The sequence below is a fragment of the Staurois parvus genome, unplaced genomic scaffold, assembly GCF_062004578.1.
Source record: "Staurois parvus isolate SC_StPar_1 unplaced genomic scaffold, SC_StPar_1.0 ptg000525l, whole genome shotgun sequence".
NCBI classification, from domain to species: Eukaryota; Metazoa; Chordata; class Amphibia; order Anura; family Ranidae; genus Staurois; species Staurois parvus.
In genome coordinates this window covers 8,702,096-8,723,270 of record NW_028318321.1, presented here as the reverse complement: position 1 = coordinate 8,723,270, position 21,175 = coordinate 8,702,096, and the positions used below count along the sequence as shown (strand labels likewise).

General features: G+C 42.0%; 1 protein-coding gene across 6 annotated transcripts in view; it reads left to right on the top strand.

Annotated features, from left to right (window-relative positions):
- The window catches only part of MYOF (myoferlin), a 203,859-nt gene that overhangs the window by 23,188 nt on the left and 159,496 nt on the right, over positions 1-21,175 (top strand). For all 6 annotated transcript variants that reach the window (XM_089690312.1, XM_089690311.1, XM_089690309.1 and 3 more), the window contains exons 2-3: positions 12,155-12,210; positions 18,574-18,665. In XM_089690312.1, the coding sequence (XP_089546438.1) occupies positions 12,155-12,210; positions 18,574-18,665 (148 nt within the window). The remainder of the gene's footprint in view (positions 1-12,154; positions 12,211-18,573; positions 18,666-21,175) is intronic.

Genomic DNA, 21,175 nt, shown 5'->3' with positions numbered 1-21,175 from the left:
TGACTCATATCTGTACAGGAGTCTTTTTAAAGGCTATTGATCACTTTTTTTACAGTGTCCTATAATCCTGATATGTTTTGAAGCACTGGGGATTGCTGGGTGTCTCCATTCCTCAGGTATTTCCCACGCATTGTGTTCTGTAAACGTGGAGAAGTGTCTGATCTCCTAGCATTAAAAGTCATTAGGGTTGGCTATTTTGCATTGTAGTCCTGCAATGACCTAGGAATGGGTTGTTCCATATTAAGTTGTGTTTTATTTACTGGACAATTGAGCTGTTTCCCTCCCTTGTGTAAACAGAATCTACTAACAGCAATGGAACTCATACAGAGCTAAAATAACAATACTGAATCAACTGTTTAATCTGCTGTGTTTGTATAGGAACAATATATATTTAACACCAGCAGCACTGAATAAAGATAAGACTCTACATACAGGATAACGTGCATGTGTATATGTGTACATTTACTTACAAGCCCATTTGTTTTTCTTATTAAAGCATATTTCCATTTTTGCTAATTTTGAGAAAACCCAACTATATGTTTGAGTTCCTATTCACATGGATACCTGTAAAAAAAAAAAAAAAAAAAAAAAAGATATATAGATATTTCTAAGGACAAGAATTTCTGGACAGCCTTACAGTGTCTTTGTCCCCACGCAGATGGACCTATCCCTCATTAACCCAGGACAGGACGTGGGAATTCGGTTTCTAGATTTTTAACCCTTTGTTGGGACAGGCAGTGTTCAAATCTAGTTTAGTTGATAACTGCAAACACAGTACAGATAGGGTTAGTTGTTAAACATTACTCCACACCCCCTCCTAAATATTAGAAATCAGGCACAGCTTGTAAAGATTTTTCAGTTAAAACCACTTAAAAAAATAAAAAAAATCTAAAAAATGCTGGTTACCTTTAAGTTATGCTATTGTAGCGCCTCCTAGTAAGCTAGGGTGAGCTAGTTTAATTATTTTTTAGACCGAGGCCTGGTGCAATAGTCAGAGGGGTCAGATTTGGTCAGGGTTGAGAGACCCTGCAGATCAGCTCTCTGAAACCTCCACCTGATCTAGAGACTTGGAGAAGTCTCTAGAACTCAGTGGGTGGGATGAGGAGTGGCTGGTCTGTATGCTTAAAGCTGAACTCCAGGATTCTACAAGTTTGTTTTCAAATCCTCTCCCCAGCAGCTATAAATCACTCAAAGTTTAAATCCATATAGCTTACTTTTTTGTAATCCTTCCTTTCCAGGGCCCTGTGATGTCATCTTGCTATAGAAAAAAATCCCTGCTTGCACTCTCTGAGAGGAGGAATTTCCGTATTGCCACACATCGCATCTATGGGGGGGTTAAAGAACTAAATTTCCATGGTGCAATGGAAGAAGCAGGAAGTCATGTGAGGGTGTACAGGTGGAACTAGGGCTGTACTGAGGGTGGGGTGGGGGCTAAGCAGATCGTGGAGATGAGTTCTGAGCTATGAGTGGTGGTGGGGTGAAGAGAAGAGCAGTGCTGGGTTTGAGCTGAGGGCAGAGCTGTGATGCTTATGAGTGGAAGGTACAGACCGGGAGTCTGACACTCCCAAGACCCGTCCTTTACACTGGCACAGAACTACAATGGAGAAGTTACAGGACTGGTGGAGGTGGGGATAGAGGAAATGGCAGTCACTGATCTTACAGAATATCTGCTTGCTGTATGAGAAAGCAGATATTCTGACAGGAAACTTCAATGAACTACCACGGCTCTCCACAGCTGTGGTAGTTCATTGAAAACTACAAGCCAACAGCCGCTAAGGCTGTCGGGACATGCAGTTAATTCATTCACGGACGTCTGTGAATGAATGATGCGTCTGTGTGGGTGGAGCCCCGCATGGCCATGCTGATTTCCAATTTGACAGTACGGGGAGACTTCTCCCCGTACTATCTATCAGAGGGAGGGGGGCAATGGGCAGAGCTGCAGTTTATGGGCATATGTTACATCCTAAAAACAGGTGGAACATGTTCCCAAAGGTGAACTTATCCTTTTTAAAGTGTCACTCTAGACCCCCTTGTCCAGGGATTTCAATACCAGGAGAGGCTGGAGAGGCCTCTCCAAAGAAGAGAAACCCATTCTGAGCACTTGTAAATAGCTTCAGGAAGTTGTCCTGCGTTTTAAACCATTTCTTGGGCATCCCCATCCATGTTTACATCCCCTAAAAAAAAAAAAAAATCCAAAAGACCAAGTTCAAGGACCGTTTACTGTCTCCTGAGTGCAAGGCTTAAAGGAAATGCGTGTTGTCTGACTGTGGAGGACTATAGACTGTTGAGGGAAACGTATACAAATATAGTAGGCGATCTCCCAATTTGGCTGCAATAATGAAAGTACACTTTAATTCAGCACTTTGTTTGGATGTATGATGTACTTCCAAAGACTGAACTGTTGATCAAAAGCTGATTGCTCCAGTACCAGCCATCGGCTTGTGCTCTGTTTGCTCAGCCGACTCCTGGCTTTTTTTTTAGTGAGTGATGTGGCAGTTTCATTGTGTTTTTAGTGAGGGCTTTCTGGTCACTTTTATTAAACAAACTTAAATCAAAATATCTTGTGTCAGTAATCCTCCCACAAAGGGAGTTTCATCTTCAACAAACTGGTCATGAAAATGCCACCTGGATCTTTTCTGCAGCACTGCTACTGTTCTTACCAGTACCTTTTTGATCACCCATCTCTGGCTCTCTTGGCTCATTCAGCCTTGGTTACAGCACCTAGCTGCATGGACCCACTCCTAGCTTCTAGATAGGGATTCTTGTGACAACCCAAGTCCTCTCTCTCCTCTGAGACCTAGGTTTTCTGATTTTAATGGACTCTGATAGTCCCAGCCTTCCCAGTCTCCAAGACCTTTTTTTCTTGATCTCCCAGACTCTCATAGCTGCCTCAAATTTCTCAGTCCCATGTATATAGAACCTCTTCATCCTGGAGTGCAGTCTTTCGAATGTAGCACCTCGGTCTCCAAACAGAATCACATGCCTGTCTTCATACAAAGGCTTTGTTTTAAGATGGGAGCACTGACCTACACTCAGACTTTGCTTATAATGACCCTGTATACTCAGTCTGCAGGCCTCCAGCAAACACAGACACAAGATTGAGAAAATAACATGGTAACATGACATCTCTAAATGCGCAGCCACACTCTGGAGTGAGCATGGCGTAAAACTAAATCCCTGAAAGACTTTATCCTCTACAAATCCGCTCTTCTCAAACACAACTCCAGCCGACAGGCTGCTAAGCAAACCTACTACAACACTCATCAAGACCCTCTCATCCAATCCTAGTCAACTCTTCTCTACCCTTAATTCCTTACTCCAACCCCCACTGCCTCCACCCACCAATGTACTTACTGCACAGGAGATTGCCAGTCATTTCAAGAAGATCATTAGTAAGTTATATAATTTTGACCATAGGCGCTATTATTAATTTTTCTTATTTCAAGAAGATCGACACAATTCATGATGAGATCTCCAGTGTCAGGCTCCCTCCTCTAACCAACATACCAGGCCCAACAACAAACTCAACACTATCTTCCTTCGACCCTATTGCCACCAAGGAAGTTACCGAACTCCTTTCCAAGGCCCACGTCACCACCTGTCCCCTGGATCCTGTCCCCTTATGACTGTTGCAGCCTCCTTCCTGCTCTATCCTAAACTCTCTAACCCACATCTTCAACCTCTCACTCTCCATGGGCACCTTTCCCTCCCCATTCAAACATGCACTGGTTACCCCCATTCTCAAAACACCCTCGCTGGACCCCACCTGTTTGAATAACTTAAGACCCATCTCCCTGCTCCCGTGTGCCTCCAAGCTTCTTGAGCACCTTGTTCACAACCGTATGAACTGCTACCTCACCAACAACAACCTTCTTGATCCCTGACAGTCTGGCTTCCGCCCACAACATTCCACAAAAACTGCCCTACTAAAACTCGCTAATGATCTACCAACGGCCATTACTCCATACTCGTATTCCTTGACCTTTCCACTGCCTTTGACACAGTTGACCACCCGCTCCTCCTCAGTAAACTCCACTCCATCAACCTCCATGACTCTGCTCTCTCTCCTGGTTCTCCTCTTACCTTTCTCAGCACACTTTCAGTATCACATACAACTCCTCCTCTTCCTCTTTCTGTTGAGGTACCCCAAGGTTCTGTCCTTGGGCCCCTCCTTTTCTCTCTCTATACCTCCCTGGGCCAACTGATAACCTCCAATGGCTTCCAATACCACCTCTATGCTGATGCCACCCAGATCTCTCTCCACTCCCCAGCTCACCCCCTCAATCTCCTCACGTATCACAAATCTACTAAGCGACATATCAGCATGGATGTCATATCACTACTTTAAACTCAATCTTTCTAAAACCGAGCTTGTAATATTTTCTCCTCGATCTCCCACTGACGACTTTACCATTAAGATCAACAGCACAACCATTGGTCCTTCCCCTCATGCCAGGGTGCTAGGCGTAATCCTAGACTCTGACCTCTCCTTTGGGCCCCACATCCACTCACTGGTTAAATCCTGCCGCCTCAACCTCCGGAACATTTCCAAAATCTGCCCCTTTCTGACCAATAACACCACAAAACAACTTATGCTTGGCCTTGGTTTTATCCTGCCTTGATTACTGCAACTCCCTCCTCACTGGTCTACCGTTACAGTCTATCCCCCCTTCAGTCTATTATGAATGCTGCTACTAGACTCATACACCTTACCAACCGATCAGCGACTGCTGCCACTCTCTGCCAATCCCTTCACTGGCTTCCACTAATCCAACCTATAAAATTCAAAATAACCACAGCTTACAAAGTCATCCACAACACTGCCCTTCGCTACATTGCCAACCTCATCCACAGATATCGCCCACTCCACTCTTCCTATGATATCCTCCTCTCTAGCTCACTCATCACCTCCTCCCACGCTCACCTCCAGGACTTCTCCAGAGCCTCTCCCATCCTCTGGAACTCCCTATCACAGCATGTCCGGTCAGCCCCCACCCTGTCTGCCTTTAGACAATCTTTGAAAACTCACTTCTTCAGGGAAGCCTACCCCACCTCCCCCTAAGAACTGTACTTGAATCACCTCCGCCAGATCATCCCCCGCAGCTATTACATTTTGTATCACCTCCCCCTTCCTTTTTAGATTGTAAGCTCCACGAGCAGGGCCCTCACTTCCTTCTGTGCTGAAATGTATTGTAATTGTACTGTCTCCCTTATATTGTAAAGCGCTGCGCAAACTGTTGGCGCTATATAAAGCCTGTATAATAATAATCTCTAAATGGCTCTGAATGATGAGATCTGTAGCAGGAGCAAGGATAAATCCTGTGGTATAGCTAGACATGTCACTTAAGGAAGGGTAAAAATCTTCCTATGCCTTTTTTTTTTTTTTTTTTTTTTTTTTCCCCCATTTCATAGGTAATCATATTTGTAAGCTGAACACTGGAAGAAACTATTCATTAATGCTCACCTAACCTGTTCAGATCTTTTGGTTATTTGCAGGGGGTACAGGCTGGTACAGGAATCTTAAAAAATTATACTGGTAACCATGTGGTGTGGTGTGTGTGGGGGGGGTTTTGTTTTTTTTTTTTTTTTTGTGATTTTTTTTTTTTTTTCAAACCCCCTTTAAGAATTGTAACCTGAATGCTGTTGATCTCCGTTTTTTCTACAGGCAAGGTCTTTAGTACTGATTTTATTAATTTTAACATTTAGGGCTCGTTCACACTTGACTGTTTTTCCAACTCTTGCCAAACGCCCCTATAGCATTTGACAAGCGTTGGTCCGGTGTTTGCGGAGCGTTTTTAGCGCTCTGCAAACGCCGCATGTGCGGTTTAGCGGCAGTTGCTAGGCATTTGTCAAGTGTTAAAAACGCCCCACAAACACCTATAATGAAGTTTGAATGGTGTTAACGCTCCACAAACGCCCCGCAACAGTGTCGCAAACGCCAGAGCAGCGCCATAGACTTGAATAGGAGGCTACAACTCCTCAATTGACCAGAGGCGTCCGTTTTGCTGCGACCCTAACGCTCCTGTTTGAACAGCACCATGTGCTGCAATGTGCAGAATTTTCCCAGGCATTTGGGAAATGGTAAAAACACTTCCCGAACGTCTGTCTGCTGCTTGCTAACAAGGCTAGTGTGACCGTAGCCTAACTCAAACCAAAACATTTCCCATGGCTCCTGACCCAGAGACCATGGGGTTACTGTTAGATGACGTGATTTGAAACCTCCCTAGTGCCTGAGTGCTCTAGAGCGTTAAAGGAGATTCAGACTTTTCAACACTCTATCCAAAAAAAAAAAATGTTTAGCTATACTTTGAGTATTTTTTTGTTTGATAGAGTGGAGAGGACTTAGGTTTTTATTGCTGTCTGTGCCCCTGTTAGGGAGGTTCAACTTCTCTGTTCGTCCAGCTTACCATGATCATTGAAAGTGAAAACCCCAAATTGTGGGTTGTCTCCAGAAAAGTAATAAAGGGGAAATTTTCCAGTGGGAACACTGGTTCTGGTGACCTGGGGTCCCTGAGGAATTCCCTAATTTGCAGGGATGATCTCACTTCCTGTTTGGCTATGGAACAGGAAGTGAAGGTAAATCTCCCCAATGGGACACAGATGGCAAGAAAAAAACTGACCGGGGTTATAACCCTCCCATCCAAAATGTAACAAAGTTGCTTATAGTTCTATCTTAACCACTTTCTAACCATAGGCCCATTTTTTTTTTTTTTTTTTTTTTTTTTTTTTTTTTAACCACATCAAAGACTTGTCCGCTCTAGTGAGTGAAAGAGGGTTATTAAATTCTGGGGCCCTGTACAGCCTACCTGAGAACCCCCCCCCCCCAACCCCCTGTGAGAATATCAACATGATATCATTAAAAATACGCCAAAATTATTAGCATACACAAACCATAGCTTACAACGTTCCTGCTAAATCAAAATTTCTGCAAAGATAAAACTGTACTAAGTTTAAAATAAAGCTCTCTTAGCACAAATCCATCCCATCCAAACCTCCCTCCCAACACACCTCCCACCTAACAACCCCCTCCCATTGTCATTACGCCAGCACCTGCCTCAACAAAACCAGTAAGCTTAATTCTTCTCTATGCGACTTTCTTCCCTTCTCCATGACCAAATTCTCACATTGCCATTTCTGTTTTGCTGCAACTTCCAGAAGGAATCATTCAAGGTATATAAGTTGTTGGCTGGGACTTCAATTTTCCATACTTAATTTTTGCAATAAGGGAAGAGTCACAGTTCTCCACAGGGTTTTCCCTGTTCTGAGCTCTTGTATGGTAGATGTTCCCTGGGGCACCTAGGTATGGCAAAATGTAAGCAAGAGGCTACACATCACAAAAAGTGTAATCTAACACATTGCTAAGATGCAAGATATAATAACATAGTAACCGATCCCCTGTAAATTTTAAAAAGAATTTGTAATGGTATAATAATGGTGGTGTTCGATTGGGAAAAAAAAGATTCCATGCACTTAGGTTGTAGTAGCCGGTCCAATCATCTTTCTGTTAAAATGCTAATAATAGCAAAGTTTGTGTTGCTAGCCAATTAATATCTAGTAGCAAAAAGCATAATCTAACACATTGCTAAAACACAAGATATTATATCTGTAGCAGAATGGCTCAGAGAGCCTGGGGGCGATACTCCTACTGTGTGTGTACAGTCCGATATGATCTATCAGTGATCCTGAGCACATCACAGCACAGCTCCTCCTGGCTCTCTCCTCTCCACCATTTCTCCTCACTGCTCCAGGCTATCCCCTTATCCTGGCTCTGAGTGCGGTGGGGTGGAGGAAGGAGCTCCGCAGCCAACCAGAAACAGGGCACCCTCTCGATCCGGCCAGGTCTGTTTCCCCCTCCAGCAGCAGAAAGCCTGTGGAAGGGAGAGCTACACGAGGCATCATTCTGCAATTGCTGTCCCCCCGATCCTCCTGCTATCTGGGCCCCCCTGTGTGCCCAGGCCCCCTACAGGAGTACCGGTGGTACACCCTGATGGCGGCCCTGAGAATGATTCAGGAACAGGAAGCTACATACATACAAATCTGCACCCATCGTGTGTATAAAGTCTAAATACCACTAAATGTAAAATGTTATTTCAGGTAAAATGGTTTAATACAATATTCACAATTGTGTAAAATCACTTTTTTATTTGAACAGAAAAATAAGACACGTGGGATTCAACTATTTAGCCTTTGTTTGGCTGCTAATTTAGAATAAAATAAATTTTAAAAGGACTATTGGCAGTATTTTCCAGTTTCTGAGATTACTTAATAGGAAGTCAGCTGCATTTTGAAAACTATTTTTAATGCATTCCCTGCATTAAGTTAAAAATGTTTGGGAAGTAATGTTGCCCCCTCACCTCCCTTATACTTACCTGAGTCTTCATTCATTCCATCTATAGTCGCTCTCACAGGTTCAAATCCCCTGTGAAATCTTCTGGTGAAGGAGCAGGGGGCAGGGCCAAACCACTTTGTGTCTATGGATGCAGGCAGTGCGGCTCAGGATTGAGCCCGTGGGTGTACCGCAACAGAAAGTGGCTTGCTATGGTGGCACACCGAGAAGTGGAGGAGCCAGGAGAGCTAGCGAGGGACCCCAGAAGAGGAAGATCGGTGCTACTCTGTGCAATTCTGTTGCACAGAGCAGGTAAGCATAATATGTTTAAAAATAAAATAAATAAATTTTTTTCACAAAGTTGAAACCTGGAGATCGGCTTTAATTTTAAATTCACCTAATTATAAATGTCATAATTATAAATAACTATTAGCAACTGGTGTTTGCAAACAAAAATTGTAGTAATACTTTTAAGCTGTGAACTGACTTTGAAATTGTGTGACTTCAAGTGAAGTTTCACGATTGCAAAGTTGCATGGCAGTGCGACTTCAGGTGCGACCTGGAAGACCTCTGTGCAACTTTATGCACAGATGTCCATGAAAGTTGCACCTGAAATTGCAAAAAAAGTAGTGCAGGACTACTTTCAAAATCGGTGGGTCTCCAACTGTGTTGGAGTTGTACCGATTTAAACAGTTCAATTGTGGACAATAGGGTGCGACAAGTTGCACCGGTGTGAACCATGGCTAATATCTAATTTTATGTGCTGTAAGTAAACTTTATTTTACAATTAAGAAGACTGTCAACAACTTAAAATAGTAGTTAAAAGCAGAAAAAAGGAAATTTAAAGTGGTAGTAAACCACAGTTTAGGAAAAAAATCCCCTGCAAGCAGGGGCGGACTGACAACTCATGGGGCCTCCGGGCAATAGGGGATCATGTGTACTTGCCCAAACTCAAAAAAGCCTATGAAAAAGGTACCAGGGGCATCTCTTGGGGCCCCCTACTGACCCCAGGCCCTTGGGAAGTGGCCGAGTTTCCAAATAGTCAGTCTGCCCCTGCCTGCAAGGTAATGCCATAATGGGCTAGTAAGCATCACATACTAGCACATTATGAAGGACTTGCCTTAAAACAAAGCCTTCCAGTGGTGCACTGTCATCACTGTAGAGGCTTCCATCTTCACCCGGTCTTCTTACTGCGATGGCGAGCTCCGGCCGTCTGGCCGAGCTGTGGTGACATCACTCATGCATATAAAAGGCCTGGGCCATGGCAAAGTGCTTTTAAGGAACGGCATGAATATACCATTCCTTCAGAGCGCATGCGCCAGCTCTCAAAAAAGGGCAAATATCTCTTAAACGGTGCACTTTCAAGAGATATTTATTTTAAAAGTATAAACAAAGCGTTTACTGCCACTTTAAATGTTTACTTTTCCATGTTTTTCTTTTTCATTTGCAATGTGCCATCCAAAAACAGTGTAGAAAATGCTGCCTACTCCAGGAAAATTTCCGGAAATGTATTCATTTTGTCCATAAAATCTCTGTAGGCAGTAGCTTGTCTGTGGTCATCTTGTGTCACCCCCCCCCCCCTCCTCTTCCCTTCTTTATTGTTTTTTGAGGAACTGCTGCCTTTCCCTGTATCTTGGTGACTTTTGGAACACATGACCACTCATTTAATTATAGTTCATTGCCACAATAATGTTTCATCAATGACCTGCCAACCATACAGCCTACATACTGGTACATAGAGGAACAGTGGTCACATTTCCCAGTACTCTACCCTCATATTCTGTGTTTTCAGTGAATCATAGACTCATGCAGTTACGGTTTCTATGTCTGGAGAGTTGAATCAAGTAGCAAAAAAGCTAGTACATAAGGAAATAAGCTAAAGCATTATAAAGGTTTGTGAAGTGTTTAAGAATTTTTTTCTTGAACCAGTCCTTTGGGAGACTAACAGCTTGCCAGATTTTTAAAGCCCATCTCCAACTTGCATCTGAGTGACTGTAGTGGGGTCATTAAGCTGGCCATGCACAAATAGAATTTTGTCTCAAAAGTTTTTTTTTTTTTTTTGTTTTTTTGAATGCTTGTTCAATTTTCTGTTAGTAAATAAAATCAACACTTTGTGTTCGACCAGTGATGAGAAAATTGCCAGGAAGCAGATTAAAAAAAGTTTTTCTGACATGCTCAAAATTCTATCTGTAAATATGATTTTTATTTTGGGAAAAATTGTACATATTAAAATGCACATATCCTAGGCACAAAAGAAATCTGTTTAATATGTCTAGGATTCCATTCAAATAGCAGGTCAGGAGGAAATTTTAAGGACGAAATTAGCTGACTCAAGTCAGCAAGAAAGAATGCTCTGAACGATTTTTTAGACTTCCATAGGATTGGTCAAATTAAATTCTACTGGTATAAGGCCGTTTTTAAGATTTAAAAGCTTGTTTGGGGTGGAAGGGGCTGATATGAAAGGACTTTGTCATAACTAAAGTATTGGGAAACATGATCACTGCATTAATATATGAAATAATCAGTTAATAATGCATTATAAATGTTAACGCAAAGCAACAAAGAATCTGTCTACAGGATGATATTTTGCGCAAACTGCAAATATGATTATGCTGTCCAGCTATTTGTTGGAAGACTTGGGTGCAGTTTCTGATCAGATGTAGTTTGGAAGTGACACTCTGTTAGGGCTCATTTACACTAGCGGTAGCCTTCTTAAGAGAAATGCATTTGAGTGGGTCATGTTCAGCAGGCAGTACTGATGGGGGTGGTGATTTTTGCATTGCAGCCATGGCATGTGTATACCTTGTACACCTGCCTTTGCAACTTGAGGGGAGGGGGGGGGGGCAGTTGGAGGTTCAGTAAAAATGCAGCTTAACCACTTTTGTTTATCACTCACCCCTTTCTCCCACTGCAAGTGTAAACTAGGCCATAATGCATGAAACTTAGTACCTATACAGGGCAAAAAAAAAGATTGAGCTAAATACCTTTTGCATAATAATCTTGCCATGTGTGGGGTACAAAAACTGTATTGGTATACTTCATGGGACTGAAAAAAGGGTTTAAGTGTTTTGCATTTTTTCCTGTGCCTTTCTCTGGTTTGCAGCAATTGCTCCTGACTTGAATTCCCGAACTTGGCACATATGCAATAATTGAATTTTTTTTTTTTCTATTTAAAAAAAAAAAAAAAAAAAAAGATAAAAAATTGTTCATAGGAGTGGAGATGGTACAAAAAATACCTATAGGATGTTATTCTCAGATATCGCCTATAAGTTTCTTTTTAGCTGATTTCCCACTCTTCTTTTGTACCAATGCAAGAGGACTATAAAGAACACAAATATGGTTGTAGGATCTGTACATGCTTTTATACATTTTGGCAAAGTGTGTGTTTTTTTTTTTTTTGTTTTTGGTTTTGTTTTTTTGTGTTTTCTCTTTTGCGAAGAGCTTCTGACCTTGACTACTGTCTACAATTTATAGGCTCCTATACTTTTTTCCAAAAACAGCATGTCCATTTTAGTTCGTTTAGAGCAGCTGAAAGTTCATTCTTCACACTTCATTGACCATAAGCTTGTGTGTGTGTGTGTGTGTGTGTGTGTGTGTGTGTGTGTGTGTGTGTATATATATGAATTTCAAAGTTTCACCTTTTTAACTCTTGTTGCCAGTCAGCATAATGCATCTACTTATAGAAGATCCCCTGAGCGTATCTGTTCCGTCTGCCTCACTAATGAGCAGCACAAGGGGTCTCTTCTGCAGGCAAGCTGTTGTCCTATGACAGTCAAAACTTTCTTCTGTTTTTCAGAACCGAGCTTTAATATGGCATTTCTTTTACAGGGGAGAAAAAGAAAACTAAAGCTATAGACAATGAACTCAACCCAGTATGGAAAGAGGTATGTTTGATTTTTATAGTGAGCTTACAATGTTACTTTACGTTTGTCGTGTGTGTGTGTGTTTTTTTGGCAATGTTGAATATTTATTTTTATGTATTCCATATATATTGTTTTATTCACGTACGCCCCTGCCCTCAAGGAGCTTACAATCTAAGGTTACATGCATGCACACACGGGCCGATAGAGAGAAGAGCCAATTAAGTGTGGGTGGAAAACTGGATTAGGAAGACCTCCCCTATATAACCCCACCCCTAGGGAAGCCTCAGTTTTGTGGTAAAACCCCCAAAATAGTCCCATAATGTGATTTTACAGTTAAGTACAAAAATCCAGTTTTCTTTTTCGTACATCATGAAAATGTACATCATGAGTACAGAGAAGGTTTAATAATTATGACCACCTGGGATGTCCAAATGCACTGCTTATGAGGGGAGGGAACACAACCACCGGCACCGGGCCCAAAGCTACACCACAGCCCTTGAGACACTGCTATCAAACGCAACATGTTCTTGTAAAGGTGTAAATAGACATTCAGGTAGCAGCCTTGCATACCTGTTCTGCTGAGGTGTGATGATAAATAGCCCAAGAAGCCTGTACACTCCTGGTAGCGTAGAGTCTTACCCTTTAAGCTCCTAGGCCTGATCAATCCGCTGCTGAATCCAACATGAAATGGTAGACCTAATAGCCGACAGACCCTTCCTAGAACCTTATGGAAGGACAAGAAATTAATCTGACTGCCTTATCACAGAAGATGATTTCAGGGTATGTACCACATCCAATGTATGAAGAGCCTAGTACCCTGGTGACTCAGGCCTGGGGAAAAAGATGGCAAAACATTGTCCTGATTGAGATGAAAAGACAGTACCACCTTTGGCAAAAAGGATGGAACAGGACAAAGAACCACCTTGTTCTTATGGAGTACTAGAAATGGTTCACTACAGGAAAGGCCCAACAGGTCTGACACTCTCCTAGCCTAGGTGATTGCAACCAGGAAGACAACCTTCCTGTTCAAAAGCACCAAAGGAATATCCTGAACTAGTTCAATAGGAGTTCAGTTGGAGTCAATGGTGTTCTAAATTGGGGAACCATCTGGGTAACCCCTTGAATGAATGCTCGTACCAATGAATAAGAAGTAATTGGTCTCTGAAAATATACAGCCGATGCTGACATTTTCCACTTAATTGTACTCAAGGCCAGCTTTAAATCTACTTCAGACTGAAGAAAGGACAAAATCTGCCCTAACATACTTACGGAACTGGAATTTCCTAGCCTCACACCAGGCTATATAGGATTTCCAAGTCCTATAGTAAATACACCTAGAGGCCTCCTTCCTGGCCCTAAATGTGGGAAAGACTGCCCTTGACACTCCCCTATCCATAAACACCCTGGCTTCAATAGTCAAGCTGTTAAAGCCAGTGACTGTATAGAAGGGTGGCAGATTGGACCTTGAAGGTCTGGGTGAGTTGGAAGTGTCCAGGGCCTGTCCACCACCAGGTTTATCATATCAGAATACCAAGCCCTCCTGAGACTTCTCATTTCCCTAAGGGAAGCTACCTGCCCTTTCAGGGACACATTTTTCTGGAGGAAGAAAAACCCTTGCCAGAAATGTATGCCCAGATCAGGCCCGAATATTCTAGTCTTTGGGTTGGAAGTAACACAGACTTCCAACGACTGAGAACCCAACCAAACCTCTTCAACGTCTGAACCGTGAGGTTCACATTGTGTTGTAAGCACACGAGCGACTGCTCCCTGATCAGTTTCAGAGAATGGACACCTCCTGGATCCTTAGTAGCCCCAGGACAGGTGGCAAAGTTTTTGTAAAGACCCTTGGGGCAGTGGCCAGACCAAATGGCAAGGCCACAAACTGATAATGCCAGTCTTCTATGGCAAACTGGAGACATTTCTGATGTGGAAATATTGGAACATGCAGATAAGTGTCCTTTATGTCGATGGACGTCATAAAATTTCTTGACTGTAGAACAGCAACCACTGTACTGGCTTCATTAGAAAACTCTTGAAAACTTGTTCAGTACCCTTCAGGTCTAGAATCTGATGCAAGCTGCCATCTGGCTTGGGTATTTTGAAGAGATTTGAATAAAACCACCAAAATCTCCCTCTGGAACTGGCCTGATCACCTCTGCAATTAAAGCTGACAAAGTGGCTGAAGAAGCAGAGATCTTTTCTGTGGATATGCAGAAACATTTGAACCCATGAAGCATGCATGTTGGTGAACTTTCACATCAGGAGCACCCTTTCACATGGGAGTCACCCTCCCCCTTTCGCATGAACGTCCCCCCCCCCCTCCATTTTCCATCAGAGAACCCCTTCAAGTCCGTATCCTACCTTATTAGTATGGCAGTGACTTCATATTAGAGGGCAGGTGCATAAAAAAAAAAAACCTGCATACGGGTGGTTCTGGATCCCGCTCGTCCTAGATCAGCATCATACATTTTCCATGGTGTAGACCGGCCTGAAGACTCTGGGAAATCTGGCATGTCACACAAAAAATCAGATGTTTTGATCTGATGGTTGTGCTACCAGAAATTTTTAGGGTGCTATAGCATATCCAAGCACCTCCCCTTCTCCCCCCATCCTGGCACTGTCCCTACATGGTGCCCCCTTCAAGTGGTGCCCAGGCCATGTGCAATAGCATGGATATACCACTGGTTTTACATCTGTTTGGTTAACCTGCACTATTGGTCATGTAGGACAGTCCCACAGTGCCTCCAATCTAGAGGTTTTTTGAGCCCCTTATAGCCATTATGCCATCTGTAGGTGACTGTTTTAAAAATGTACATGTAAGTGGATAGACAACTACTTCTACATTACGTGTGTGTAATAAATAAATATATATATATATATATATATATATATATATATATATATATATATATATATATATATATATATATATATATATATAATATGCGCCTGCCTTTACATGCACATGAACGTTAATGGCATCCCAGTCTTATGCAGGCCATAGATGGGTCGAAAATCGGCCGATTTTTCGGCCGAAAATAAAATCGGCCGATTTTCGGATCGTTAGTGGGCTATTTGTTAGGCCGTTTTTCGGTATTTTGGCCGTTTTTTTTAATCGGGAAAGTTGGAAAAAAATCGCGGATTTTCGCGGTAATAATGGCCTAATCGGCCGATTTTTTTTTTTTTTTTTTTTTTTTTTTTTTTTTTTCCCCCCATAAAAAATCTGCGCATGAGCAGTGACCTGCAAGAGGAAGACAAAAAGAAGAGGATGAAGATGAGGAGGAGGATGATGAAGAATAGGAGGATGATGATGATGAAGAAGTAGAAGAAGAGGATGATGATGAAGAAGATGATGATGAAAAAAGAGGAGGATGATGATGAAGTAGAAGAAGAGGATGATGATGATGAAGTAGAAGAAGAGGATGATGAAGTAGAAGAAGAGGATGATGATGGAGAAGGATGAAAAATAAGAGGAATTCCAGTCCGACAAAAAGTGTCTCTGCAGAGAGCTCCGCTATTTCTTTGACAGTTCCTTGACATTTACAGAGGTTGCAACATTGTATCTATTTTGTTTCCGAATAAAAACATCTGTATCCTAAATGGATACAAATAGATACATTGTTGCAACCTCTGTAAATGTCAAGGAACTGTCAAAGAAATAGCAGAGCTCTCTGCAGGGACACTTTTTGCCGGCTGTAGACTGGATGAAAATCGGCCGTTTTTTTTTTTTTTTTTTTTTACCATTGGTGGTAACGTCGGCCACTTGAACGACCGATTTTTCGTTTTTTTAAAAGAAAAATCGGCCGATTTTCGACCCATCTATGGCCTGCATTAGTCCATAGGGTTCAATATTGAGTTGGCCCACCCTTTGCAGCTATAACAGCTTCAACTGTTCTGGGAAGTGTGTGTGTGTGTGTGTGTGTGTGTGTGTGTGTGTGTGTGTGTGTGTGTGTGTTAATTTTTTTTTTTTTTTTTTGAGGGGCCAGCCATGTGAGGCTGACTAGAATAAGGACATTCAGGTCCCATTCACACCAAGGTGCCGAGACATCCATTTTTTGCAAGGACACAGCCAAATCAATTGTTCTCTATGTGCCCTGTTCACACCACAACAATGGTATCACTTGCAGATTTTCTGCACAGGAATGTGTAACTCATTGAAGAAGGCATGAAACGCGACGTCTCTGCAAGTGAAATCTGTGCACCAATTTCCATCAGTTTTTCTACAGGTGTGGTGTGAATGAGGCCTTCATCATCTCCCTAGATCTAAAATTAAACTGTCAAAATGCTGTCCTGTTTCTCAGCTGACTGATGGAAATTTATACTAGTCAAAGAGTATACTTTAATACACATTGGGCTCCGTTAACTAAGGCCCAACTCACAGTTCAATTTGGAATAGTTGGTAGAATTGCCATGATTATGCCCATGATTCCAAATTGTGTGGCAGTCGCTAAAAAATGCAGGATGTGTATTTGAGTGGCATTATCCGGTAATGGCACCCCAAATGCAATGCAATTCTGCCCACTATTTTCACATGACAGGGTTGAGCAGCAGTCATGGCAAACCACCCCATTAAAACTCTTGTGATGTTTGTTTCCCAAAAAGGAGCAGGAGCTTCTTTTTTGGGACACAAATGTGCAAAAATGAATAAGCTGGCCCCGTGTGAGACCCGCACTCTTAAAATTGCGTAGCAGGAACACTTGTTCCCGCTACACAATATGTGAAAGGGGCCTAAGAGATCAATAGTCCATTAACTAAAAAAGTGCTATATAGCAAATATGTTTAATATTTGTTTAGCATTTATTTAACACTTAATTTTAGCATTATTTTTGACTTTTTTTTTTTTTTTTTTTTGTAATACTGCACCAGAGAGAGAGAGAGAGTTCTGTAAATTAATGCAAACAGAAATATTGTGAAAATATTCTAGTCACTGCGCTCTCATTTACAGAACACTCTCCCTCTGGTGAAATATTACAATTTATTTTCATTCCTGAGCTCAGGCAGAACATTTGCACACTGATGCATTGTATACTTTTCAAGCAGTAGTAAAGTTATGGCATGGGAGCCAATCAGCTTATAACTTCAGCTTGGTCAATTAAGCTTTGGCAAAAAAATCTGGAAGCCGATTGGTTACTATGCAGAGCTGCAACAGATTTTGCATGCTCCAATTTTAGTAAATAACCCCCATAATGTGCTAGTATGCATCACGTACTAGCACATTATGAAAGACTTGAAACAAAGCCCTCCTGCAGAGGCTTCCATCTTCACCTGGGCTTCATTCCAGGTTCCCAGGCTGTGGCCTCTTCAATGGCCGAGTCGTGATGATGTCACTCCCGTGCATGAGCATGGGAGTCACGCCCGCTGCACACAGCTCTGAAGGAATGGCATGGGTGTGCTGTTCCTTCAGAGCGCATGCGCTGATAACGTCACTGGCTGCTGCTCACTAGTATATTTCCTAAATGATGCACATTTAAGAGGGATTCATTTTACCTACAGGTAAGCTGAATTATAAGCTGACGCCTAGGTAGAAAATAGTTTACTACCACTTTAACTTACTGGCCAGTGCAAAGTAACCCCCCTTTTTTGTTTTGTGTATTACTAAAATACCAGCTGCTTACACCAGCTAATAACAAATGTGTGTGTTATTTTTAGGCAATGGACTTTAATTGTTTGTTTTTTTTTTTTTTTGGTTCTTTTTTTCAGTATTTACCTCACATTTACTGTGATGAATTGACTGTTTTATTCTCTCATGCGATATTTCAGAAACGTTAGTTCCCTTCATATTGCATGCGGAATCCTTTAGTGAATTGACTCCATTGTTTGTTTGTCCTCTGCCACTGCACTATCTGACAGCTGCAGCAGAGGGAATGGACTTCAGCTGCACTGAGACTCTGGGCTCAGTGTGCCGCCTCCTTGACAGTATGTTTCCAACAGGTACCAGAGTTTGGTTCAAGATCCCCCCAAAAATAAATTTGTCCTGCGGAGGCACAAGGGAATTCAAAGCGCGTCTATGACATTCTTTATTTTCCCCCATTGTCTACATACAAGTGCTTTTATCACCACCTTGAGAATGAGCAATTACTACTTTCCTTATCTACTATTATAAAGCAAGCCATGTATGGGCAAAAGTGTAGATTGTAACAGATGCCAATTTTAGGTTGTTGGTTAAGTTACATTCTGTAAACACTTTTTTTTTTTTTTTTGCGTAGTTATTGATTTGTTGGAAGAATTGGCATGACGAGAACTAATTTGATTTAGAATCTCATGACACAGAGGGTGGAGATACAGATGGTTGTGTGAAATCTTTTTGTTCCATGTTATGATGTGAAATATTTGTGGTTTACATACATCTACATATACCCTCTTTCACACTTTCTCCTCTTGTAGCTTCTAGAATTTGATCTGAAAGGAATACCCCTGGACTACTCCTCGACGTTGGAGGTCATCGTCAAAGACTTTGAAACAATCGGAAAAGACAAGTAGGATATGACTTTATATGTACTGTGCTGTGTGATGTATCTTACAGTGATAGCCCCATCGGTGCACATGAGCCAGTCCTCAGTGATTACGGTTCATTAATCTTTTCTGTGTTAGACTGCTGAAATCTGTCTGCTACGGGTTATTACATATTATTGCTTAAAAGAAAAGAAATGCTCCATTAAAATTGGTTTACTGATGTCTGTGATCCGGAAATGTTTAGGTAGTTGTTGTGCTATGTGAGACAGGCTCTCGGGGTTTACAGGAATTTCAAAGCCTTTTCTATTAGAGCAAAGAACCCTGTGCTAAGGTATTGCATGCAGCTCCCAATGTGCCTGGAATGTGCTGACCTTAATTTAGTTTTTTAAATGTTACTGTTACTTTTAACATTGCTGCTATCTGAAAGCAAAAAAAAAAATGACCCATTGCTACAAAACTCAAGGAATCCCAGCAGGCAGGTAGCCTGTGTTTCTAATGCTAGCGTCTGACTTTTTTTTTCTTTCCTTTGTCCTAATTCCATGGCTTGATTTGGGTTGGTGGTACACAGACCTGCTTATTACCGTAAGACTGTCAGTTCAGATACAGTAATTATCATACAGTTTATAGCCTATAAAATACCCATAGCTTTAGCCTGGAGCATGGGCATTGGTGAACCTTGGCACCCAGGGCACATGCCTTAGGTCTTCTACTGAGTGCCCCAGGTCTCCTTTTGAGATGTATAAATGATACATGCTTTTGGAATGTTGTAAACTTTATCTACTTTTTAACCATCTAGTTTTTTTGTCCTCATATTGTGACATTAAATTTTCATCTTTAACTGCACAAAAATGAATTGATCTAAAAACTAGTCCTAGATTTGATTCAAGGTGGTCCTTATGTTATACCAGACCCTCAACATTTTAAAGTGGTTGTAAAGGCTAAAGGTGAAAAACCTTCTCTGTGCAGCAGCCCCCTTTAATACTCACCTAAGCCCCCTTTAATACTCACCTAAGCCCCCTTTAATACTCACCTAAGCCCCTCTCGATCCAGCAATGTGCACTGGAGTCTTAGCAATCCTAGGACTCAATCTCCTCATTGGCTGAGACAGAAGCAGCAGCCATTGGCTCCCACTGCTGTCAATCACAGCCAGTGAGCCATTGAGAAGAGAGGGGGCGGGGCCAAGCCACGGCTCCATGTGTGAATGGACACGCAGAGCAGCGGCTGGGGAGTGTGCATGCTCAGATGCTCCCATAACAGGCTGTTTGCTTTGGGGGCACCCAACAGGAGGGAGGGTCCAGGAGTGCCGACGGGGCCCGAGAGAGGATCCAGGCTGCTCTGTGCAAAACCACTGCACACAGCAGTTAAGTATAACCTCTTCCTTTTTTTTTTTTTTCTTCTTTTCAATTTAAGCCTTTAGAATTACGTTAACCTGTGTACCCAGTGGTAGCGCTGCTCTGTTAGGACCCCATTGACACACAAAGTGTGGCTTTGCCCCATCCCCTGCTCTCTGCTCACTGGAAGAGGAGAAAGAGAAGACCTGCAACTGGGCACAGCGCTGACCGATCTAAAAATCAGGTAAGTGTTAGGGAGGGGGCAACACACAGTGGAAGGTTTCTTCAACTTAAAGGTTAAGTTCACCTTTTGTAAAAAATAAATTATTAATGCACATCTTTATTTTTTGTTTTACTAGGAGCTTGCAAAGCATTGCACTGGCGATCAGCATATCGTGGGTGCAATACAGGACTTCTGCAGACTGTTAGTGTAAGCTGCCTGCTTATACCTCATACAAGTAGGCAGTTAAACAATGACAGGTGGAAACCATGAACTACCTAGAGCGCTCAACAGCACCCTGGTAGTTAATTGAGTACTACAAGCCGACAGGCGCAAAGGCTGTCGGCAGTTGTAGTTTATCCATTCACAGAAATCTGTGAATGAATGACATGGCCAGGTGACAGCAAGTTCAGGGATAAGATCCCTGGCTCATGGTCACTAGAGGTGGAGGGTCAGGGAAATACTGGAGCAGTGGGAACATGTTACATGTTCCACTCTAAAAACAGGTGAACCATGTAATTATATTCCTGAAGGTAAATTTATGCTTTAATGCAGAGAATGCATTAAGGTAAAAAAACTTTTAGACTTTAGAACTACTGTAACATGACAAAATAGATCTTTTACTAGGGATTATTTTATTGAACTACTTTTGACAAGAAGAAAAATTGGGACAAAGGGGAGTTGTTGCACAAAATTACCAATTTTGGTAAAAATACAACTAGTAATCTGACTGGTCCCTATGGGCAGCAATGCTGCATCTGGTGTGGGTTTTTTTTTTTTTTTGGAGTTTATAAGAAGATTTGATAAATCAACATGGTAAAGTAGGAAACTGCTTTCCAAAGGCCTGTCTTTATAGAATATAATAGAAAGCTTATCTTCTGTTTATATAATAATGGCAAACAGAACAGGTGAGGTTATAGTTTCAGTGTATGACCAGGTATAAGCAAACACAGGGTGGAGGTCAGTTACTGCTACTTAATGC